Consider the following 25,854-nt stretch of genomic DNA (forward strand, 5'->3'; position numbering starts at 1 on the left):
CAGTTTTGTAGTGTGTGGGAGCAGTCCATTCCCTGCCTCATCAGATTGTCACAGCATTCAGTAGCCCTTTGGCACTCCTCAGCTCATGCTCAACAGTGAAGTTTTTCAGATTTCTCGCTTTTCTAGCTGAAGAAGGAGAATACAGCTCAAAATAACATCCCTGCCTTGCTACCAGGAAACTATAGTGTGTGGTTTTCAGGAACTATGTTGAATAGATTTGCATTCACTTCCTGTGTCTGGTTTCTTGTAGCATGTTTGTACTCTTGAAAGGAGCCACAAAGGAGCAGTCTTTTAAGATTGGTCAAGAAATTGCTGAAGCTGTAACAGCAACAAATCCCAAGCCTGTTAAACTGAAGTTTGAAAAGGTAAAAGAAAAGTATTTTGTTTGAAATGTTTTTGGCGTTATCAAACCAACAACAACAACAACAAAACAAAAACCAAACAAAAAAAAAAGCCAAAAAAAAGTTGAAGATAAAATATTTTTCTGAACCTAATGTACATAAGGATAAACAAGTCATGTGCTGTTTCTGTAGATATATTGCAAGCTCCTTAATGCCTTAGGGACCTTTTCAGAGGAACACTGTAGTGTGAACAATAAATATTCCTAATTTCACATTAGTGGCTTGTTGTGCTGGCAGCATCAGGCAGTTTGAATTCCTGTCTCATCAGTTTTGGGAAATATCTCCCTGAGTTTGGTGTTGTATACCTGTAATTGAATCAATGTGTGCAACTTAGCAGAGGAAATGTTCACCATCCCCAATTCCAGTGCATTAATTACAAACCTGATATTTATTTTTCAGCCTGTCTTAGCACACTCACTTCAGCATATATCTACATGATACATACACCTCTAAAATGAAAAGTCATTAAAATCTCTTCATTAAGCTTCTGGAAGAAATATTAATCACAACAAATCTTTTATACAAGAGTAAGGCAATATGTTAATGATTTTGCTGGAAGTTTGTCACTGCAAAGTCATTAGCAAGGTGTTCAGGTCAGTTAGCATTAGTTCAGGTCGTCTGGATGTTTTTAAAATACATACCTGACTCAACAAGGTCAGTCAAAATTTGTAAGCCTGAGGCAACCTAAACTCACTGTTCCTTCTTCCATGAGAGTCAGGAAGATGTGGTGTTATTCTAGTAACACTACAAGGAAGAAATTGTTCTCCATTCTTTCATTTCAAAGTATTCAAGGAATGCTTACCACAATCAAGAATCAAATAAGAGGTTAGAGAAAATAAGCAAAAGAGACCATGACCCTAAAAATCCATTCCTGAGAAAACTGTTCTCCAAACACAGGAATTTAAAAAGCATATTTGCTCCAAATGGAGATACTAGCAGATTTTTGGCATCTCCTTAAGTCAGAAAACAGAAAGTTCTAAGCCACTACTTGTGCTGGGAGCATTTTCTTCTCTGATGTTTAAAATGAAATTTTCTTTATAAGAAAGAATGATAATAGAGTTACATTAGAAATGGTGACAGGTGCAATCCAGAAAAGTAAAGGTACTTGCAACAATGTATACTGTGTGTCACTTTCCATCTGAGCTTCAGCTAAATGAAATATAAAGTGATTTAAGAATGGAACACCACAGAATCCCAACTTCCTCAGCCATCAGCCATCCTTTAAGAGTCCTTTGATCTATTTTATCAGTTGTAATGATTTAACAAAAAAAAAAAAAAAGAAAAAGCAAACAAACTAGCAGACCACAACAAAACAACAAAGCACAGTATTCCTTAGGAAACCCTCTATGTTCCAAACACATTCCAGACTGGGCTGTCTTCTTTCTAAACATTCCAGGTCTACTTGCCATGTGTCCTGCAAACTAAGAAGAGGTATGTGGGTTACATGTATGAAACACTGGACCAGAAGGACCCAGTATTTGATGCAAAAGGCATAGAGACAGTCCGAAGGGACTCCTGTCCTGCTGTTTCCAAGGTAAATTATTCATAGATTTCTTCCTGAATGAAATGGTAATCTTCTGTTCTTTTATTTGTCCTTTCTCAGAGTTTCTAGTCCTTTGAGTTGTCTTAATCTTCATCTCTCTTTCTTGTGTGAGCTATTTGAAAGATAAATTGAAGATCTTTTACAGCATTACAAGGATTTGTATTTTACAGCTTATATTTCATCCCATAAAAAGCCCTTGGCCCATGTAAGCCCTCTCAAAGACCATTCTTGATCCAGTTCACTTCAGCTGGAAGTATTACTGCCAGATGAGTGGGATACACTGATCTGTCTTCCAGATAGCTCACTTACATCATTCTAGTTCAGCTAAGCTTTCCCTTAAAATACCCTTTTTTTTTGCCTATTTATTTTAAGCTGTGTATTGAGAGGTTAAAAAGAAATTAGGAAATATTGTCCTTAGCCAAATTAAAAGACATTTATGCCAGTAAAAAAGATAGTAACATAGAAGGGTAAAGTCATGGCAAAATATTTTAGATGGCAGGGTGAAAACGTCTTCTCTCATACTTTGGAAACTTCTATAATTGTTGAAAAAATCTTAGTGCTGGAGTATGGATGATCTTAGTGCTGGAGTATGGATGATGTTATGGAAGATGTGGCAAACTGAGGAGAAAGTTGTCCAGTAATGTGTTTATGAATTCTTTGAGTGAAAGGCATTGCAACCTATCAATATCCTAGTTCACCACTGCTACTTTTTCTAAGCACTGTATTTGTATTTCCATGTAATTTACTGAATAAATTGCAATTCATTCTTTTTTATTCAAACATACATGTTTTTCTCACCTTTCTGTTTTGGTGGTAAAGATACTTGAGTGTTCTATCAAGCTGCTATTTGAAACACGGGACATAAGTCAGATCAAGCAGTATGTTCAGAATCAATGCATGAAGTTACTGGAAGGAAAAGCCAGCATGCAGGACTTCATCTTTGCAAAAGAGTACAGAGGGAGCTCAGCATACAAACCTGGAGCCTGTGTACCTGCTCTGGAAATCACCAGGTAATGAGATCAAGAAGTGCTAATCACAGATATTTCTTATCTTGACCTTTATGCTGACAGGTTATGGGTAGGAGCTCATAGGTTTTTTGTCTTGATCTTTGCACTGACACATTAGATAGCAGATTGTGGATATTTTTTCTCTTGACCTTTGTACTGTCAAGTTACAGGTAGCACTCATGTCTTCTTCAAATAGTGTTGAAGCAGTTGTCCATAAATTTCTTCTGTGTGTGAAAGGAGATGGTCCTGGAAAGATGCAAGAAGAAAGTCTTGTCAGGACACTGATAGTGTGTTCACTTCTGTTACTTACAGCTTGGGTTTTGTACAAGGGCTGGACTTTCCAAGATTATTCATCACTCCCAGTTATTAGATATGTTACAGATTGTGACAGTTGTGTCTCTTAGTGCTGTGAAATACATTACCAGGCATAGTTTTTCATTTTTAGTAAAATACCTTACCTAAAGTTAATATTTCATCCTGTTGATATCCTTGATCAGTAATAGAAAAGTAGATAATTTAAGCTGAAAGATTTTGTCACCTTGCTTAATACAAAAGGTCTTCCAGTTAAGCTATGCTTCTGTAATAAAACAACATCGAAGTCCAGAACTCATATCTACTTCAAATTGAATTGTCCTTTGCTTTCTGAGTGAAAGATAATTCAGGTTGAAGCAGGTATCATTCTACTGAACAAGCAGTCTCAGAAGGCAAAGGACCAGCATTTGACCAGAAAGCAAATTGTACTTGAGCCCTTTTTAGTACCCTGGCTGTTCCTTACTGAAATATTTCTTTAAGGAAGTGGTAGCTACAAAACAGTCTGCATGCAAATCCAAGTGACCTGAAACAAACTGTGTCTTTAGGGTTTGTGCCTCAGGTTCTAAAATTTAGGTCCAATCACAAGTCAAATTAAAAATGAAACGTTTTGGTCCTGTGCTTCATAATGGGCACTGACTCCAGCCATCTGGAGAGCACCTAATCTAGTCAGATGGGGAGGCTTACAGGCAAATGAAGTAGCCATGGACGTGCCTCTGGCTGCATTCTCAAGGCTGTGTTTTGGCAGGAGGATGCTTGCCTACGACCGTCGCTCGGAGCCGCGCGTGGGGGAGCGCGTGCCCTACGTCATCGTGTACGGCATGCCCGGCCTGCCCCTCATCCAGCTCGTGCGGCGGCCCCTGGAGCTGCTGCAGGACCCCAGCCTGAGGCTCAACGCCACCTACTACATCACCAAGCAGATCCTGCCCCCCCTGGCCAGGGTCTTCTCGCTCATTGGCATAGATGTCTTCAGCTGGTACCACGAGCTGCCCCGGGTGAGTGTTTTCTGACAGGGGTTAGCGAGTGCAGTGCGTCTGGCTGCAGTGTTTGGCCTTGCTGTGACTTGCAGTGGAATGAGGTTGATAGGAGGCAACAGCAAAGGTTATTTTGTGAAGCAGTGTTTGATGCTCAAATATACAGTCCTGATTCTTAGATCTTCTGTGTGGGATTTTTTTTCACGTAGTAAATCAGTTTTTTCAAACCTTCTCTGCTGGGCTAATCACAGTCATCCTCTGTTTCCTGATCCCTTCTATAGTTTAAGAGAATATTTTGCCATAACTCTGTATTTTTAGCAGTATGTGTATGTGCATCTGTTTAGCCGTACCACTTTTTAAATCTCTCTATATTAGATGTTGCAACTTCTGTTTTTCCAAAATATTCTGACATCTCTTGTCTGTATAGAAAGGGTGGCATGCCCCAGCAGCAGGAACACTTGAAAAATTTTATCACCAGAAGTCTAAAGCCAGTAATACCCAAACATGACTTCCCTAAAAGTTAAAGAAGTCATTGAGATGCAGGAAAAGAAGCATTAGATTGCTGGATTTTAGTTTGTGATTCCCCTGACAAAAAGGGATGGTGAAAGACAGTGTATCTGTGTAGTTTGTTTACTCTGCTCAGAACAGACTTCAGCAGCAGAGTAATACATCATGTTCCCACTGCAGTATAGCAGTATAGCTGTATTTCCCAATACAGCCTTGATTGACTTCAGTTCTTCTTCTTTTCTTTACCTTTCCAATGGCACCATGGCAGTCACCTTAAGTATCTCCAACAAGCTGTTCTAAAAAGGTAAAAGAGCCCTGGCTTTCTGCAAGGCCAAGGAGCAGCAAGGAAGTCACAGAGAGCAGAGCAGCAGGAGAGTGAAGGATAGCACAAAGCAAAAGTCATGCAGCAGCAGGAGTAAGTGCAGAGAACAAACTTCCCAGGGTGATGGGCCAGTGGTGGAGCCCTGTCCAAGGAAATCAGAGCATGAGCTGGTGCCATGGACCAAAGCACCATGGCAGAGCTGTGCTCAGGACAGCAGCATCCAGAAAGCAGCCACTGGAGCTGCAGCCAGAGCACATTTAGATGTGAATCAGACCAGCACCTAAAAAAGGAGCAGCTGCAGGGGGTAGAGTTTGAGGTGAGATCAGGAGTTAAGGATGTGTGACCAAGGATGTTTCTGGTTACAGATTCCCTGTGAAATAGGTGTTGGGGAGGGCTCTGTTCAGTGTATCACTTGAGGGCCAGTGCTGCACTCTTCAGAGTGCTGTGATCCATGTTCATAATTTGTGTATGAACCCAGGCCCTGCAGGCCATCTTGCACTTTCTTACTCCTTTGGAGAAAAAAACAACTGTGTAAGCTAGGAATAAGGCAAGCTGCTCTCTTGGAAGTTCATTACCTCATAATCATTTTTCCTGACAGATTCAGAAGGCTGCCTCAGCTGCCCACACTGAACTGGAGGGACGCAAGGGCACCATCTCCCAGTATTTCACGACCTTACACTGTCCTGTGTGTGATGAACTGACCCAGTATGGGATCTGTAATAAATGCAGAAGCCAGCCCCAGCATGTGGCAGTGATTCTCAACCAAGAAATCCGAGAGTTGGAGCGTAAACAAGAGCAGCTGGTCCAGGTATGATTAAAGCATTGTCAGATGTCTGTCGGCAAAAGACAGGGGCTGAAATTTCAAAGCAGTGCATTACTGAATGCTCCAACAGAAATAAATGGTCCAGGTGTTACATGTGCTGCTGCTTGTTTGCTTTACCCATTGCTGTTGAAGGCAGCACAGCAGCTGTTACTCTCCTAGGCTTTGTGGAAAGCTAAGGCAAAGGAGGGGATCAGAATAGAAGACACTTTTCTCATTTTCTTCTGATTTTTAAGAGTACCTTGTATGGTTTGTAAGTCCCTTTTTATAATGACAGAGAGCTGTGACTGTAAAAGATTCACTCTTTTTTGTATTAAAATAACAGATGATGTTCTAGAAACAAAAATGTTTAGGTCAGAAAATTTATTTATTTATATGTAAAGCATGGATGTGGTTTACCTTGGGGATTTTCTTGTTACCTTTCCTCTCAATAGGAATTTTCCAAGCTGCTTTTTCCCCTTGAGCTAGAAGTCAATTAAGAGGGTAGCTGGCTGTGCTCATGAATATATTACAGCAAAGCACAATGCCTCCCCTTGTGGAAACATATGCATACCTTCACCTAATTTTCATACTGTCATATTTTATAATTAATAAATATTTTAGTGAAAATTTATTTTTAGCACTAGCAGGTGAAACATGCTAGTTTCTGAATGTCAGGGATATAAATGTTCCTAAATCTAAGCATTGCTTTGATAGGTTCTCATGGGGTTGCTGAAAAAGCACTGTAATTCACTTCATCAATATTTCATTACTAAGATGTGGACTTCTTGCTATATTTTGTAATATTTGCCTTTATCTGCACTGTGAATGGCAGAAATGAGAAATTGCACGTTCTGTTGTTTTCCTGTGGTACTTTGAACTCTTTGCATTGCTCTTGTTCTGAAATAAAGCAGAACTTGGCAGGCTGGTCCAGCCCCACAGAAGGGTCAGTGAGTTTGATTAGAACATTCTCTTGTCTCTGCACCACACAACAGCTCAGCAAGGCCTGGGATCCTGTCCCAGTCAGTGTTTGATGTCTCTGTAAGAGCATCTGTCTTATTTTACTGTGAAGGCTCATATATCCTTCACAGCTTAAATTTTTAGCCCTTTGAGATTTTAAACATTCTGGAGCCAGCAGAAAACTGATATAACACTGAGCTGTACATTATTTTAAAATGCACTCAAAAATTACGTGCTCTAGGTTAAAACCATAGACTTCTCCCCTCAACACAAACTGAACTTAGGGGTTGTCTCAAGTACCATTTAATTTGATCCCTTGCATTTAAACCAGCCACAGCCTCTTTCAGAAGAACTAGGATAGATGAAGTTCTGAGGTTACAAACGTGGAACCAGCTGTTAAAATCGTGTTCCTCCTGGTCACAGGATTGGTATCCCCTGAGGTGCCACCTGTGGGACTGGGCCAGGAGGGGCTGTCCCTCTCCAGCCATTGTCAGTCTGCAGGGATTTGGTGCTGATGCAGGCCTGGCATCACCAGGGAAGGTGGAAAGAGGGAAAAGAAGTAGTTTTAAAGGCAAAGGGATACAATTTGGGTTTGTTGGTCAGGCTATGCAAGTGATAGAATAAACTGTAACATTTTAATGTTACAAAAGACAGGTGTGATTGGAAGCAACTTTCTAAGGTTTTAGAAAAACTGTTGCAGGTGGCAAATGCTGCAAAGGTTAAAAATAAGAGCGAAGCAGGGTCCTTTTGTTTCCTAAAGGTGTCTACCTTTGGAAAAACTGCCTGCTGCTATTTTACTCCATCAGGTATCTCACATTAAAAGTACTTTCAAGCAGCACTAACAAGTAATTTCTTGATCAAGAAGAGCAGTGCAACTTCTGTGTCCTGTGTATTTTGGTGTTGGGATTGATTGATTCTAACTAGGTAAAGCTCTAATTAAAGCTTATCCTGAAATGAGTAATTTATTTAAAGTCACTTTTCTCTGCAGAGAATAACTGCAGGACAAGAGTTCTTTCTTTTTTCACTATGAGACTTTCATAGAGAGTAAGTTTATCACAAATAGAACACACTGCCCTGCTTAAACCCAGTCAACTTATTTACCTTGTTTTTTCAAGTGCCACCACATGCACAAGCAGGACTTAATTAGCAGGATTGAATCCCAAGCTGTAGAGTTGTGCTGTTGCTCCTTGCCCAGTTCAGTGGGTGATGCTGCCAGCCCCCCCCCAGCAGCCAAATGAGCTGTCTGGCAGCAGCCCAAGAGGCTGAGGCACAGAAGGGAGCCGCTGTGGGGCCCTCCATGCTGGGGAGCAGCTCTGGCAGAGGGCTGTGCCTGTTCTGCTGACCCAGGCTTGAGGATTGAGTAGTCCCTGGTGGTTTGTGCCTCGCTTGTGTTGTTTAAAGTAATTTTTGCTTTTTGTTTTGTGATACAGATATGCAAGAACTGCACGGGCTGCTTCGACCGGCACATCCAGTGTGTCTCCCTCAACTGCCCCGTGCTTTTCAAGCTCTCCAGAGTGAGCAGAGAACTGTCAAAGGCACCCTATCTCCGCCAGCTGCTTGACCAGTTTTAAATGATCTGTGTTACAGGATTCCAGGTGCTATTTTGTTTTTCCTTCAGTGTTTACCACACTAAGACTATTGTGCATGGTGCTTTTTCAATTCTCACCTAGTCCAGGATTTCCATTTTAACTGTTGGGTTTATTGTCTGAAGAATAATGAACGCTTACCATAACTAAATTGAAAAAAAAAAAAAACCCAACCCATTTGTTGATCTATGAATAGCTCACTTTTTAAGATGTAAAAATTTCTTCTTCCTTTCATGTTTCTAACATACTGTTTTATAATGCTGATGTTGAAATAGCTCTGTGTAACATCTTGTAAATCCATTTCAAAGTAGAAGTCAAGTTTACTTCCTGGAGGAAGGAGCACTGAAAACCTCTTGAAATGATAAAACCATTCGTGTGTGTTCTTGAACTGTCAGTATCAAGACGTGTTACTTATATATTCTCCATTCACTTTATAATTTTGTCTGCGAAATATTTTGTAAATACACTTTTTTACTTTTCAAACAACTGAGTAAAATAATGTGCAATGACTTTTATACAGATAATTTTAAAGTTGGTTGGTAAATCTCCTCCTAAGTTTTGCTTGATTCCAAGTAGATTGTTATTTTGATCAGACTGTGCAAGCAGTAGTACCATGTGTAGCATTTTGAAACATTATTTTCTAAAAATTGCTGTCTTGCTTTAGCTATAAATGGGGCATTGTGAGGAACTGTGCAAAGACATTTTTGTTACAAACCTGTGGGACTGTTGCAATACTTTAAATATAAAATTTTATTCCATTTTTGCTTGTTTTGTATAGACATTTCTATTGCTTCTAAATATGCTTAAAATATTTTCTTTCCTTACGTACTGTACAGTTAATCTTATTTGCCACCATCTTGACAAAATGTGTATTTAGAATATTTGTATAACTGTATAAAATGGAAAAGGAATTATGTGGTCAGTGCATTGTTTTCTAAACTGGAAATCATTTTGTTTTAGAAGTTAATAATGGAAACCATATTAAAGTTGAATAAAATGATATGGTAAAAAATTGTACAGGTTTTTTTAATATTTACCCTCAATTTGTTTCCTTCTCTGGCACACACAATAATGTAAAAACAAGACTGCTCAAATCAAAGTTAAGAATCCATCTTAAACTCTGGGATCTAAAACATCAGTAGGAGTTCTTAGAGGCCTTCCCCAAACCAGAAGAGAAACATTTCCAGTTTTCCATTAGTCAGACAAAGACCGAGTTTTAAATTTAAAAGTCTAGACAAGGTTTGAAAAATAGAAGAAAACTTTATTTACATCAAGGAACCTGAGTGCCTTCTCCAGATAAGAATTTATTACAGTCAAGACACCAGTCAGTCTATTAAATGTCACATTACACAGTACAATGTAAAACCCACACCAAGCAGAATAAAACATATTACATATACAATAGAAAATCTACAGATTGCAATGCACTTGTATGCAAAGTAACTCTAAAAAAACAAAACATCAAGGCAGAAAACTTTGCCTGGTTGTGCATTCAGGCATTGGTCAAGTACAGAATAAAAGTGCAAATGCCAGGAGTGAGTGCTTGTAGTACACTCCAGCACTTGGCAGTGCCTCAGGATAAATAAACTTAGCTGCAAGAGGTTACCTTTCACACTGGAGCAGAGCACTCATCTTCAAACTGTTCCTGGATTCGTGGACAAAAATAGGATTCTTATCAAATTCAGGTATCTAATTCATGGATTAAAGCTCTTGTCCTCAACAGAGGGATGGCTTTTCAAGCATAAGCAGGGCAGTAGTAATGTAATACAGTTACTTCAAGTAATTTCAACCCCCAACATGTAAGTACTTGAGCTTTCTGGAGGACCTGTAACTTAAAATAGATCTGCATTGTAAAAAGATCCTCACTTCAGCTGTAGATACCAGGAAGCAATTTACTGTGAAAGGAAATTTAAACACGAGAAAACCAATATTCATTGTCTGAAAACAAGCCTTGAGGAACACCAAAATCCAAGAGCAGGGAGCTAAGCCTTGGCCATCGAGGGTGCCTAGAATTGGTATGAGCTGGACTCATCCTTGGAAATGTCCTAGATCTTGTTTTAAACTTAAATTGCTTCAAGCATTTTATTTTCAGTCAAGGGCAGCCCCTGCTGTTAAAAGCAGGCTGGTTAGGGGACAATGACAACACCTTCTGTCTGTCTATTCAGTTCAAGTTTAAGACCAGAACTAAGACACTGAAGGCTCCAAGTCCTCATTAAGGTGACTTTAAATTTAGGCAGGTCTCCATACATCAGTGGAAAGTGATTCCACATAGATAATTCTCCAGCTTCCACTGTCTTAGAGCCACTGCTTTTTGGATCCTTTACTTGTGGGAAAAGGCTGCTCTTACCTTGGCATTCCTGCCTGTTGCTCCATTCCTACTACACAGGCCTCTTGCTTTTTAAAGAGGAAATGGGGATGAAGTTACTCTCACAGGAGTTAATTCAGGCGGGAAAAAAAAAAATCTTTGTTTTGTGCAATATTTTTACATTTGCTGGGACAACGCTGGTCAGAAACACAAATAAGTGTCTGTATATGTGCAGTAGATAAGCTTCTAAAAGATTACAGCATATTTCCCAATGCAGCTTTGATTTCATTTTCTGGGGTTTTTTAGTACTTGATTATGCAAACGATATAAAATATCCATGTAAACTATACCTAGGAACAGTCTTACGTATAGGACATTCCAATCTGGAATTTCATCGAAACTTAGCATATAAACTGGGGGAGTTCAGAATTTTCCTGGTTGCTCAGCATCTTTCTTTAAGTAATTTTCTTCTGGCACCATGATCTCAGGCATGGGGAAACTTTTTTATAACCATGTCAACACAGGGGGATGGCAGGTCCAGCAGGGAGCTGCCATAGAACAGTTTCTGTATCTTTCATTCTGGTTCTGTCATTTTCACTGTATCTTTCAACAGTTTCTGTATCTTTCATTTTCACTGTATCTTTCAACAGTTTCTGTATCTTTCCTTGTGTGCAGGTGTCCTGCGCCTTCTCCCTGCCCCTGCACCAGTGAGATTTCTCCTCACCATCAGCTGACACCCCTACCTCTCACACACACAGAACAGCATGCAGGAGGGAAAATGGGAAGAGGAAAAGCAGTGAAATGCAGGCTCCAGGTGCCCTCATTCCATGCCTCTCTGCCTACCACACTGTTTGCTTCCATGTCACACCAGAGGAGCACTGAGTGCCACACAGTCCTGTCACCTGTGCCCAGGCCGGGGCTGGGGCTGGCATTGACCATCCCTGGAAGCAAACAGAACCCTCGTGCCTCAAGTGAAACCAGGCTGCATTCTAAAGTGCAGGTCCATGCATTGCACTGGAAAGAGATGCCACAGAAGGAATCCATCAAAACCACAGTGGCATTTAAGTGCCAGCAGCAGAAAGAGAGGGAGGCTGTGCAACATGGCAAGCTATTAACAAAAAACTTTCACTGCAAGTTGATTCTGGCTTCTTATGAACTTCTCAGAAGAAAAGAAAAAGCCATTCAAGCCTAGGTTGCATAGTTGAAGGACAAAAGAGGGAACAAAACCAGACCTGGAAATCCAGGAACATCTAACATTCTGTGCTGTTACACCTGGAGCCCTTTTGTTACTAAATGAAACCTCTTAGCAAGAAACATACTAACAAAAGTGCCAAGTTAAAAACCCCAAACAAAGCACATTCTTATCACACAGACTTAAAAAAAATACTTAACTGATTTGGAGCTCCAAGCTGACAAATGACAAGATTACTGTTCAGAGACAGATTTTGCATTTACTGCTACCTTTTTCCTCTTACTGAGAGAGCTCTCTGGCATGGCTGCACCTGCCCAGGGTTTCCTGCTTAGCAGCAATGAACCTTCACGTACAAACCGCTGCTTCTCCACTAGGGAGAATCCATCTCCATGTCACCCCCCAAAGAAAAAACCTGAATGTCACCAAGCCAGATGGCCAGGGGCAAGTAGTCATTCTGGAAAGGATTGTCTCATTGATAATTCCCTCTCCTCAAATCTCCATTGTAACACATTACTCTGGTATGTCTTGGGACAGGAAACCAGAGAAGTTGTGATAACCTTTAACAACTGGCTTTAAAATACCATATATTAAGCAATCTCTTTTACCTGAAGGGAGTCAGCAAGAAAGGTGGAGTGGGACTTTTTTCAAGAGCATGTAGGATAGAACAAGGGGGGGATGGCTTCAAACTGAAAGTAGGTTTAGATCAGATATCAGGGAAAAAAATCTTCCCTGTGAGGGTGGTGAGGCACTGAAACAGGTTGCCCTGAGAAATTGTGGATGCTCCAGCCCTGGAAGTTTTCAAGGCCAGTCTGGATAGAGTTCTGAGCAACCTGTTCCAGTGGAAGGTGTCCCTGCCATGGCAGCAGGCTGGAACTGGATGATCTTTAAACGTCCCTTCCAACTCAAACCATTCAAAGATTACATTATAATTTTATCATCTTCTGTGTACATTTTTTTATTTCAGTGATAGTGCCATAATTAAAATCAGAAATACTTTTGATTATTTAGATTTGTTGCCACGGTTTAGTAGGTTGGAGTTATGCATTTGAGCAGATAAACAGTGGCCCATTTTGTGCCCTTTCTCATAAACTGCTTTTAAGTGACCCAAAGGCATGGTTTCACTCCTAAGAAATGTACTTTTGGGCATTTCCTAATCTCCACGTGCAAATATGCCACCATTTCCCAGGGGTTTTTTTTGTCTTTGTCTCAGAACCAAAAATTCCTGTAGTTTGCCACAAGTTATTCAATTTACAGCTCCTGGGCATCACCAGAAATTTTAACTGATTTGATCACACACAACTGTCAGACACAGTAGGAACATTCCTCCTTCACAAGGTAAGAAAGTTCAGCATTACTGGTAACAGATGTCTCTCCTCTCTCATGAAACCATTTTGTGACAAAGCATTTCAGACCTGCACCTTTCACCCACCTCAAAAATCTGAGTAGTCTGAGCAGTCCCCTTCTTTCCCAGTTATTACAGCATCTCTTCTTTGGATGCGTGCCTCATATTTAGAAAGCATCTTTTACATTTTAACAGTTTTGGCATAGCCAAACATTTATCATGTTGCCCCTTTCACATCACTGAAGACCTTCCCACTCCAAGACATATCCCCACAGGCTGAAAGAGGAGGAAGGACTGGGGAAATGAACATGCTGAGCTCTGCACCACTATGAAAGGGTTCCCGAACCACTTGACAACAGCTACAATTCAATTGCATTTCCATTAAAAAAAAAAAGAAGTCTGTTGTGACTCTATTCACTCTTGTCCCAGTTAATACTCCCATTTTGTCTCCCAGGGGAACCATTGGCAACCACTGGAGGATCACCCAAAGCATTGTCCAGATGGGGCTGGACAGCTGGAGAGTCCCCTGGTATCCTGTGGGACGTGTCCCTCAGAGAGTTTTTGAGCTCGTCATTCATTTCTACCACCTCAAAGTCTGCATCATTCCACTCTCTCACGTGCTGCTCCTCCTCCTCCTCATCCTCAGTGTGCCTGGAGTTCGACAGCAGCGTTTTCCGGGTCTCCCTGTCGCTCACTTCCCGCGAGTCGCGCTGCTGGGGCCAGTTGGCCAGTTTGTACATGGCAGGGAAGAGCAGCACCGTCACCATGGAGGTGACGAAGGCCGTGTACATGACGACGGGGACGTGGTGGTACCTGCCTTGCAGGTAGCCCACCGCCACGGGGATGCACATCTCGCCCAGCGCCGCGCCCACCACAAAGAGCGAGGCCGTCTTCCCTTCCACCACCGTGTACTGCTCGATCCAGGCGATGCCGCTGGGGAAGATGGTGGCCATGGACGCTCCGTACACGGCGCTGCCCGCCCACAGCGCGGCCCGCACGTGGGAGAAGAAGGCCAGGGCCGTGGAGGAGGCGGCCGAGCACACGAGGCTCAGGACGATCATGGTGGCAGGGGACAGGAACGCGGCGCCGAATATCGCTGCGCCTCGGCACACGGCGAACGCGCCCCAGAAGACGGAATTGAGGGCGGCTGCCTCGCTCTCCTTCATCTCGGCAAAGACCATTGCGTGAGTGTACACATAGGAGCCATAAGTGACCTCAGCTCCCACGTAGAACAAGAAGAACACGAACAGGAGACCAACGAGAGGCCAGTGGTATTTGGCAAGCTTGTCCTTGTGCGCAGAAGCCTTTGATTTGTCTTTAGCTGAGCTGCTCTTTGAAAACAAAGCAAAAAAGAAGATGGAAACTAAGAGAATATAGGAACCTATGAAAACATAGGACCACAAAAAGCTCTCATTGCGATGGTCATTCGGTGCTGGTGTAGCTGATGCAGCTGATGCTGTTGGCACAGACTTGAGGACAGACTGGTTTGTCTTTTCAGCCCCTGATAGTTCCTCAGATTTGGAACTCCCCAAGTCCATTTGAGCCACCAGAGGAGCCAGAAATGCACCAGCAGCAAAACTGAAGTGCAAAGCCTGCAAGTGTGGCCCAGCCTCTGATCCCCAGGTGTACAGTGCCAGTACATTGCCACCTGCAGATCAGAGAGAAAAACATTCCTTTCAGTCTGAGACTAGATATTGTTTAAAAGAAAATAAAAAACCAACAAAACAAAACAAACATTGCTAATTCAATGTACAATAATTCCAGGTTTAGCAAACACAATGTGTAAAACAGCAGTTTACTGAAACTCTACCTTAAATCCATGTGATTACTTGAGCTTTAGGAGGATATTCAGAGCAGTCAAAACAAAGAGTCACACAGTGGCTTAATCCAGCAGCAATGGACAGACATAACTGTGCCAGGGGAGGTTTAGATGGGGTGTTGGGAAAAATTTTCTCATGGGAAAAGGTTGTTAAGCATTAGAACAGGCTGCCCAGGGAAGTAGTTAAGTCACCATCCCTGGAGGTATTTAAAAGACATGTGGATGTGGCATTAGGGACATGGTTTAGGGCTGGACTCAGCAGTGCTGGGTTAAGGGTTGGACCTGATGACCTTAAGGGTATTTTCCCACTTAGGCATCCTATGATTCTATGGTTTAATTACCCTCCTTGACAATTTGCAGCATTTTTCAGCCTTTTTTAAAAGGGAAATTTAACTGCTTCTCATTTCTCTAAGTATCAAAAGCAACAATGCCCAATGCTAAGAATCAGAGGAACAAAAACAACATTTAAAATTCATTAAACAACATCCCAGGAAAAATAACAATTCACTTGCTACTGATGGGCTGGGCCCACCACCCCACTGTGTTCAAATGACTTTCCAGAAACAGAAGGGTTTGCATCGATACTGCTGTAAACACCAAACTACAACACCATCAGATCAACAATAATGGTAGGAAATGAGATCTCAGAGAGGTGTTTTGAAGTAGACCCTCAGAGGAATGCAGGAAAACAAAACAGTAATCAAATTCCTGTGCTGCAGTAGAGCAGCCCTTGTCACTCAGCACTCTTCCAAACCAATTCAGCTTTGCTTTACTGCCTTGCTGTGAGTTCCTTCTGCTGCTCCTGCTCAGCGTGGGGAGTCTCCCTGGCCCTGAGGTCTGATCCAAGCAATACACCCACTGAAGGTATTTTGACCATTGGCTGACTAGATTTTCCTATCCAAAGAATTTTTAAACCAAGTGCCATGTATAACAATCTTACCAGAGGCAGCAAATACAGCTCTGCACTCAGCTTATTTAACACAACCTGTGCTGTGCAAAACCATCTCTTCACCACTGGATCCTGCTCTTTTTACTTCTTAGCAGAGCTCCCTCAAACCCCACAGCATTAAGGCAGACACTTCACATGTGCAGCCATCACTCCTCTTTGTTGCCAACCAGCCAGGCCCTGGCTGGGATGCTTCCAGAGCTGTTTGGATAAGCTAACACGTGAGTCAGCTCTGTCTCAGCAATAACCCTGCCCTGAGAGTGATCAAGCAGCTGCTGTAGTGATTGCTGGTTAGTGAGCCTGCCCAGCTCCTGCAGGAGGGCAGCAGAGCCAGCACAGCTGCTGGGCCATGGCTGGAGAGGTGCCAGGAGGGGCTGCCTGCTCTTGCCTCACCATGTGCTGCAGCAATGAGGGCACTCTGCTGACGGACGCACTTTTGGGCATTTCCTAATCTCCACGTGCAAGTGTGCCAGCATTTCCCAGGCATTTCTGAGCGTGCCCAAAGCCTCTGCTGTGGCCTTGACTCCTGGTGCAAACTGCCTGCTAAAGCCTGAGCTGCCCTGTCCAAGCCTGCCCAGGGACTCCTTTGTGGGAGTTCATTTTTCACACCTCCAGCACCTTTCTGACCACACCTGCACTGGCTCTGCAACTTCACCAACACATCTCAGGACCATGGAATCATTTAGGCTGGAAAAGATCCTCGAGATCATCTTCCTTCAATAATAAGCTTCTGCTAAGACACTGGGTTTGAACAGCTGTCCAGCAAACTGCTGGGTTTGGGGGTTTTTGCCCAGACCATTTGCAGTATGCACATGCCACAGACTTGGAATATGGGGACAGAACACATTTGTATTCCCAGCCACCTAAGCATGGCTGGCCAAAGGTGGAAAACATCCCTTAATTCAGGGAGATGGGCACCATGGTGCTGTGACCTCCCAGCTGCAGGTGGGCAGCTCTGCCAACAGCAGCTGTAAGAATCTCAAACACCAAGGCTTTGCTCAGGACTAGCTTAGGCACAGCTAATGCTAATGAACCACGTCCTCACCAGCTTCCTGCAAATGAGCAATTTAAAGAAAACATTGCTTAAAGAGCACAGGGCACTTTCTTTATGCCTGTAATGGCCCACTGAAATGCAAATTGATCTTCTGCAGGAACCAGCCCCTAAAAGAAGGCCTGTCTCACACACACAAACACTGGAAGCCTCAGGACCAGACTAATCCAAGAGCCACAACCAGGTAAAACATTCCCCTCTTTTCATTCAAGATGCATCACAAGAAAAACCAGCAACTGTTTTGGTATGCTTAAAATTTCCAATTCTTTTGCTGAAGAACTGTCAGAGCACAGGGTGCCCTACCTGTGTCCAGAATTCCCATGGAACCTCCAATAACTGACATCAAGATGGTCAATATCAGGGGTTGGTTACACCAGGGTATCACATAAAGACCAGCTGCTGTTCCAAGCATGGAGAAGGCTGCAAAGGTTAAAATACAAAACAAAACACTCTCATACTACAGCTTCCATTTAAATAACACAGAAGAACAAGAAATACAAATAAATTCATGGCTTTCTTAAAGTTACAGATAATCCTAATAAGGGATGCAATGTAAATACCTGAATCCACGGTGAGCAGCAGCAGCAGCTAGAAAGTTGAACGGATAATTTTTTAGTTGGGAAAAAAAAAAGGAATTTCATCAAACCTTGCATGACAAACTTCTCTGGCTAAAGCAAAGAGAGGAGTAGCTCCTGCTGGGACACTAAGAAGTCTTCTGCAAACTTCTGATTTAGAAAGTGACTTTGGTGTGAAACCAGTAAACCATGGGTTTGAGCAGTGTCAAGCCTTTCCTCTGAGAACTGCATAACATTTAATTTGGCTCCATTTCTGAAAGAACCCAAATAACTAAACTCTTAAAAATGCTATAAAGTAATTGCACCTCGTCCACCAAGTGATCTTCATATAAAGATGCTGACTTTTATTTCTATTTTGTTCTCACGTGAGGGATGTATTCCAAGGGATTTCTGGGGTTTTAGACAGAACTACAGCATTTCTCATAAATAAATTTTGCAGCAGTTCATTACCTGCATTCATTTCGCCATTATTGGCTACACTTACAACATGCCATTTCAGAAAATATTTTTAGCAGATAGAAATTGCTTTTATTACCATTTGGGAGGAAGTTCAGTAGTTCAATTCTATGCTTATAATTGCCTCCATAATAAAACAACCTGCAATTAATATCTTGAACAGAAAATATTAGGTTATTAGAAAGCTTGTACCAGTTCAACTGTCTCTATTCTTTTTAAAATCAATCCATGATCACAGATGCAGCAGATACTTGAAACATCAATGGGGCCCGATGTATTTAAGAATTTAGGTTGATTCCAAAAAAAAACCAGCAACAATGTCCAGAACCCTAGAGACCTAGCAAGATACTTGGAATACATGCCTCAAAACATTTTTGAAGGTGGTGTGCATGCTGAGCTGCATGAAGCAAACACCAGAGATAGGCAATACTAAGTGCAGCTCCTCAGGTGCCACATTCAAACCTGAAAGTAACTTCTCAGCAAGGGCTCTGTTGTCCACTTCAGCTCTATGCCTGATAATCACCGCTTAAAAATTTCCGTGACAAACACAGATGATGTTTTCGATTTTTCCTCTATATAGAGTTTTTCTCTGTAGCAGAGTTCCAGCAGTTGAAAGATGGGAGGCAAAACTACACAAGCCAAAATCTCTTACAGGCAGCCCTCAGATGATAGAAATGAGAACAGGTTCAATAGTTCAGATTGTGGTCCTGCCATAAGCACTACCAAACTGGAAAGGATTAGGAGATCCATCATTTCCCAAGCATTGTTAACAGACAGCTATCCTCAGGGAAAGAAGGAAATACTAAACTATTTCAAGTTAACCTAGGTTTCTACAGGTGTCTGCACTGATTCCATTACAGGAGGCAAAGTCTGACTTGGTCAGGTGCACAAGGGGGAGGTTAAAGGAAACCCACCCCACAACTGCAAACACTAGCAATGGAAAAGGGATCTTATCTGAACTGACCATGTGATTACAGCATGCTCCTTATGGGAAGCACAGTTCCCTGAAGGGGAGAAGGAGAAGAGTGAGCCCTGGTACACATTTTAATCCCTAATTTTGAGCACAAAGGCACTTGAAAAAAAAAAAGACAGGGCTTCCATTATTTTTGGTGTGGGAATGAGAGAACTCTAAAAGGAGCCCCTCCTTTCTGGATGCTGAGTGTGGCTCCTGGATCCCTGCTGGCTGAGCAGCCTCAGGGATCTGCCTGCACAAAACCGGTCCTGTGCTCCTACAGCAGCAAGTTCCCACACGTCCAGAGAACCGGACTCAGCTGTGGTACCCACAGTTTAAATGTTTCCACCATTATAAACAGTAATTAATGTTTCCCACTGTAAATCAGTTAAAACTTGGCTACAGCCCTCCATCAAAGGCCACAGGCCTTCGTCCATTGCACGAAGCCGATCGTGACTGATGAGTGTTGAGGAAAGAGGAAGCTCCCCCATAGAACTTGCGGGAGGTTTCAGCCGCACACACGGCGGCCCGGACACCGCTTCCTGTCCCACGTTGTACGGTGGCGCTACAGGAGCCTGGTATGCTCCAAGAGCACCCACCCTGTGCACATTGCTTGATGCAAACCAAAAAAAGCCCAGCTGTTCTTTTCAGAGCGAGCCACTGGTCGATCCCTGCACATTTTGTCCGTTCGATCCCAGTTGCGCTCGGCCGTGCCCGGCGGGCCCGGGCTCTGGCAGCGCTGCAGGCAGGGCCACATGGCGACAGCCGCGGGCATCTGGGGACAGCCCCACGTCCCACGGACCCTGCCGCTCCCGGGGCTGCAGCAGAAGCTGCCCCGGACGGTGTCCGGGAGGGCGAGGCCGCACTCACCGAGCAGCAGAGTGGCGTTCATGCAGTCGAAGAGCACCCCGCCGACCACCGACCCGCCCAGGGAGCCCAAGGACCGGCCCACGAAGATGTAGTAGATGTCGCTGACGTTCTTGCCGACATTGGCGGCCAGGGTGGGGAAGGTGGGACCCAGCACGGCGATGCTCATCCCCTGCAGGGGAGAGTGCGGGGTCACCTCGGGAGGGTCCGCAGCGCCCCCGCAGCGCCGGGGCCGCCCTCGCTCACTCATTCACTCACCAGCCCCAGGAAGGAGGCGCAGAGCGTCCCCGAGATGCACCAGCGCAGCGCGGCCCCGTCCGGGCAGCGCCCGCAGCGCCATCCGCCCCCGGCCGCCCCCGCCGCCGCCTCCGGCTCGTTCTCGGTCTCCTCCGCCTCGATGAAGGGGACGCGCAGCTCCCGGTCGGCCTCGGCCATGGCTCCGGCCGCCGGCTCCGAGGGCCGCTCCGGGCCCGAGGAGAGCGGCCCCGGCGGCTCCGCCCCGCGCACGGCGCCGGGAGGAGCGGGAGGAGGAGCGGGAGCAGCGGCGGGATCGGAGCCGGGGGGCGGCAGCGCCGCGTCCTCCTCCGCCGGGGGCTCCTCCGGGGAGCAGGGCTCGGCGCTGGGGAGCGACATTGCCGGGGCAGCTGACACTCCACACCGCTGGAAGTTTGTGCCACGGTGCCCGAGGAAGTGCCCTTATAAACCAGCATTTATTTTTAATCTGTGTTATCACTCAAACTGCACTCGACCTTTCAATCAACCGATCATAAACGGTCTTTGCCTTCCACAAGGATCGTGTTATGGCACGGCGATAAAGCTTCTCAAGAGAGAGAGAAAGCTGCAGAGTCTGCTAAGCACATAAGCTATTAACACATGCCTGGTATTTAAAGTTTTCAGCATTAAAACTACATTAATTCCTACCGCTCATGTGGAGCAGCTCACCGACTGTGCAACAGGTCTCAGTGCGTGCTCCCTGTCGGGCACGGAGCTGCTGCTCCCTCCAAGAAAGGCTCCGAGTTTCACCGCACTTGGTAAATTTAAGTGTCACAAGCAAACAAACAACTCGAGAGAGAATTCCAAACCGCACTGCTTTGTTTTGCGAGGTGCCCCTAACAAGTAGATTCAGGGATATAGCAGTGCATGGACAGACCCATTCCCGTTTTTCCCGGCACTGGCAAGCATGTTGCAAGTGTTCGGGATAGCCTGGGTGCATTGAGCCATTTAAAAAAAAAAAAAAAAAAAAGAGTGGCTGCTTGCTACAAGTAACACTGCCAGATAATATCTAAACCTGATCGATCCCACGTTCTACCTTCGGAGGAGTGCAGAGTCTGCAGAAAACTGCTGAGCTTCTGTTCATACATAGACAGACTGCTCTGCTCAGCGGTAGAGACAATTCCAGATAAAATAATAATTTCAACTATAAAATAACAGTAGTCACACACAACTCAAACCACATTTCTAGATGTTGGTATTTTGCCTGGTTTGAAATGCCTCCCCCAGGCTTCTCCTCACTGTTGTTTTACACACCTACAAAGAGGCCTTGTACATTGAGAATGTACAAATGGCAACAGCACCCAGGCACTTAAAAAGGTTTTGGGCATCTTTTTCAATTCCTAATTTGAACTGCAAGTAGCCTAGGGAATAACCCCAGGTGAAAAGGGAATATTTCACCCATATCATCAGATGTATTTATTAAAGAAAATAAATATTTGGCTCTACTACAAAGGAAAGGTGAATGAATTTTTGGGACTTACTGAAGCTGTCAATGAGGAAACGTTTCATGAACTGTAAGTCAAGGGAAGGTAAGGACAGTCAAGGTAAGTCAAAGGGAAATTGGTAGCAGGCCAGTAAAGGATTAAAGGTCCCACTGGCAGTCCATGAAGCAAAAATCAGAATTATTTTGAAACACCACTCAAGCTTACTGTACCAGTTTCCCTCCCTCCTTCAATTTTCCTTCTGCCTTTTGTAAATGCAACTGCTTCTGCAAGTTTCCTATTAAGACCCAGAATGGAAAATACAGAAGATAAACTTTTCAGAAACAAGCAGCTCAGTAGCTAGCTTAGGTTTTTAAATCATTAGTCTCATAATGGGTTGTCAGTGCAATCAGAATAAAACGGGTTGCACCATATATTAATGTAGAAACAAATGTAATGGGGACATTTCAGTCAGACCACAGTGGCAATAAAAGCTGTAAAGACTTTTTGTATAAAAGTCTTCACACTAGAGTCAACAATTATCAGAATACAACAAAATTACATTTCAAAATGGCGAGTTTTACACAAGAATAAGACTAAAAATGATGCATGCAGTAACAAACGGGGCAATTACGAACTACCATCTTTATTCTGAATAATTTGAGGCTGATCACAGTTACTTTAGCACCACAAAAAACATTAGACATTCATTTCTTACCCTTCTAACAAAGCAGAACTTGAAAGACTGGAGTTAAGGCTAGCAAAACATATATACCCTTTAATATCAAAAACAACATACAAAATATGATGTCTATAAAGATACTTAAACATGTCAGTGTTGTCAATATTAGCAAACATTTTAGTATAAAATCACTCCAATCTTAGCATATGCACTTCCAAAACATCACAGCTGTTGACACAAGTTATGTATAGACTAGAAGGCATTGTGCACATATGCCAAATCTTACATGACTGGAAACTCACTGGCTGGCTGGAACTCCACTGGTGCTGTGCTTGTCAACAGGGAGGCAAAGAAAGGCATCTCTTCCTCCTCAGCCATCTCTCACAGTTCAGAACTGCTCCTCCTCTAGTGAGATGCAGACTGTTCCTGCATGCCCTGCTCAAAACACATTGTATTCATGGATACACACACACTCCCCTAATAGCAGGGGGTCCTTTCTGGCTTGTGTAACACTTCCAGCTCTCCAGAGGGGAATGTGGGCCCCAGCCCAGCACTGCCTCTGCTGCCTGCCCCGAGGGCACAGCAGAGCCCCTGTGCAAGCAGCGGGGCTGGGAATGCCCCGAGCCAGCACAGGGAGAGCCCGGCCGTGTATGCTGACCCGAATGGATGACCCGAAGGATTGTGGCACTGATCCCCAACCTGACACACACCCTTTGGGGCTGCAAGGAAGCCCCTCCTGTCCCTCTGGCATGTACCACCCGAGGCAAGGACCTGATCTGCTTTGCAATGGCCATGTCCCTTTTTGACACCACGAGCCTGTGATCAAAGCACTCATCTGGTACCTGTGAGAGCTGCTGCCTCCCGCAGGGGTGATGCAACCTCCCACCCCTCCAAAAGCTGCCTGCTCAAAGGCTTCATCCAGGGAAGGCTGGGAAATACCACCCATTCCCAGTGTGGTGGGCATCAGCCTGACGATCCAGTATCCCTGCAGGGAGGGGGGAATTAAGTGCCCACACACAGTGCATCAAGGGCCAAAGGAGAACAGTGTCACTTGTCTGCCTCATCTGATGCCAAATACACCCTGAAGAAAGGCCACGGAACAGCTACAGCATCTTTGACTCATGGGGGCAATTTTCAGGGACAATAAAGTCTCACTGGAAATAAAATTATAAAAATAATTTAAAGGCTAATGCTGAACAGATGAAGACCTGAATGCAAGAAATTCTAACTACATTATCATTTGAAGTCTGGGTCTGAGATTTGTACAGGTGTCCAAATGTAGCCAGGACAAATCCATCAATACTTCACTAGTTACACATTGGATCCTGTTGCATAGCTGAGATGTAATTAAAAACCCAAAGGGTTTCCATTATTTCAGACTATTTGCTGAACAGTTTTCTTTAGATTAAAAGGATCTCATACCTACTGAAAAAGTATGAAACCGATAAAACCTTGCTCAAAATTAGTATTGGGTTCAAGATCTGGTGTATTATATGACAGCATCACATAGGACTGGAAATTTCACAGTGCCATTTCAAATGAACCCGTTTCTACGCATTTTCTTCTGAAGATTTACCCTGATAACATTCAATGAAAAGATGATTACTTTGTTTATAGGATACAAGAACAATGTTTATAGAAAGTACTCTATGAACTGTTCTCAAGAGAGGGATTGATCAGAGTGATTTAAGTGTCTTCTTGAACTAAGCTGCTATTTTAATTTTAGAATCTAACCCTAACCAGATTAAGGCTTGCATTATTTGGGTCATCAAAGTAAGATTTCAGCAGGTTCCCCATGAATAGGTTTTCACACCCAAAAATAAATTGTTACAAAATCTTATTTGCATTTATTCAGTTCAAATAAAATTGAATATTCAGTCCTTTTCTCCACTTCTACAACATTAAATATTTTTTAAAATAAATTTACAAAATAGTTGCTATTTGTGTAGGGTTTTTCGTGTTTTAGTTTGTTGGGGATTTATTTGTTGGGTTTTCTTAAAACAGGGCCATCTAACCTCATTTTTAAAACCTCAGGGCATACAGAATTTAGTATCTCTCTCAATAAGTTTCTCAGTGGTTGGTCAGCCTCAGCACAAACAACCTGAACTTGTTTTTCATCTTACCTAGCTTTAGGACATAAATACCTTATGTCTTTGTCCAGAAAAGAGCATGTGCTACTGGACATTTCCCCCACAGATATAAACTAACAGAAAACTTGCTAATAGAGCTCTTAAACAGCAATTTACTTTACCTTCTCTGAAGAGCCTTTCCCATTTTAGCATTGTTGCAAAACAGGCACTGCATCAGAAATGGGTTTGTTATTCCAACATCACCACACCAGCAGAGCCTCGTTCCCCCCAAACTCTGCTTCCCGTCATCCAACACCCCACTCACCAGGTGGTTCTACCACAGGAATCACTCCTGAACAATCAGTCATTGCACCCTTCTCACAGAGGTCATGATTTCTGCAAGTTTTTTGGATTGTTGGTTTGGGGATTTTTATAAATTTTATGTAAATATGAGAGGTTTTTTTTTTTTTTTTAAACAGCATGGCAATATTTGATCCATACTATTGATATACCATTTCCATGTAATTTATAAATCTTCACAACAATTATTTTATATACTCTCCCAGATAATTTAGAGATGCAGAGCAGCAAGTTGGAAAGATGCCGTAATTACACCAAGATACCTGGTCACAACCCTTTCAAATTGCACCAGTGATAAAAAAAGCAGCAGCTTTGTTTTTGGTATAAAACTCAGGGCTAAAAAACACATGAAATGCAAGATCCATGATGAACACTAATTTTTCATAACAGGACAACAGGAAACGAGAGTCTTATATCACACTTAGCCAACACCACCTTCTGTGTTGCCCAAATGGAAAATAATACTGAATATCACATTCTACAGGAACACTCCAGACAAGAGCAGCATTGGCTGTCAGCATCACTTTTGTAATGAAGGCAGTAATTTTAATTAACACTACTATGCATATTTCAATGACATTTTCAGAAGTACTTGCAATGTGCCAAAGCACAATTCCCAGTGAACCTGAAGGGACCTTGGTTTTCCAGACTGGTTTTCCCCCCCTCCCCACAACCACCTCCAAGTCCCTCCACATATGTCTCTCTAACATTTTAATATTCAATTCTTTTAGACCTCACTCATGCAAAGTAGGGTTTGAAATTCTGCAATATAAAAAATGCCTGAGCTTTGGTCTACAATAATTACAATGCTTTGCATGATTATATTTAAAGAACTTCTGTTGGTTGCTAGATGTAAACATTAAATGCAATAGTATTGCTGTTTTATATGGGTTTTCTGAGCAATTTACTACAACACTGGAATAAGAAGAATGAAAAAAAAAAAAGATACTAAAGGCTCTCATAAAGAAAAACTCAAACAGTATGCCTCCATGGTTTATGTGAAGAACAGTTACTAATTAAACAAAGCACTTGAATATGCATTTTGCCCAGATCACATTTAGTTTACTCTTTGCTATGACAGTTTTAAAAGAAGCAACAAAAATTATTGGTATCAAATGGACCTGAAATAAAAAATT

General features: G+C 43.0%; 2 protein-coding genes across 2 annotated transcripts in view; one reads left to right on the plus strand and one right to left on the minus strand.

The window, feature by feature from the left end:
- REV3L (REV3 like, DNA directed polymerase zeta catalytic subunit) overlaps positions 1 to 9,379 on the plus strand; it is a 112,558-nt gene extending 103,179 nt beyond the window's left edge. Inside the window, exons 27-32 of the mRNA XM_054279122.1 lie at positions 251 to 365; positions 1,798 to 1,935; positions 2,764 to 2,954; positions 4,009 to 4,255; positions 5,662 to 5,871; positions 8,253 to 9,379. Of these exons, the coding sequence (XP_054135097.1) occupies positions 251 to 365; positions 1,798 to 1,935; positions 2,764 to 2,954; positions 4,009 to 4,255; positions 5,662 to 5,871; positions 8,253 to 8,393 (1,042 nt within the window). The 3' untranslated portion in view covers positions 8,394 to 9,379. The remainder of the gene's footprint in view (positions 1 to 250; positions 366 to 1,797; positions 1,936 to 2,763; positions 2,955 to 4,008; positions 4,256 to 5,661; positions 5,872 to 8,252) is intronic.
- Positions 9,380 to 11,632: 2,253 nt separating this feature from the next.
- Positions 11,633 to 20,546, minus strand: MFSD4B (major facilitator superfamily domain containing 4B). The gene is made up of 4 exons (XM_054279123.1): positions 20,172 to 20,546; positions 19,917 to 20,085; positions 17,367 to 17,483; positions 11,633 to 14,895 (listed from the first exon to the last, which is right to left on the minus strand). The coding sequence occupies exons 1-4, from the start codon at positions 20,544 to 20,546 to the stop codon at positions 13,658 to 13,660; spliced, it is 1,899 nt and encodes a 632-aa protein (XP_054135098.1). The 3' UTR covers positions 11,633 to 13,657.
- Positions 20,547 to 25,854: the final 5,308 nt, after the last annotated feature.

The sequence above is a fragment of the Melozone crissalis genome, unplaced genomic scaffold (genome assembly GCF_028551555.1).
Source record: "Melozone crissalis strain CALT ecotype California unplaced genomic scaffold, PUWL_Pcris_2 ptg000027l_1, whole genome shotgun sequence".
Lineage (NCBI taxonomy): Eukaryota > Metazoa > Chordata > Aves > Passeriformes > Passerellidae > Melozone > Melozone crissalis.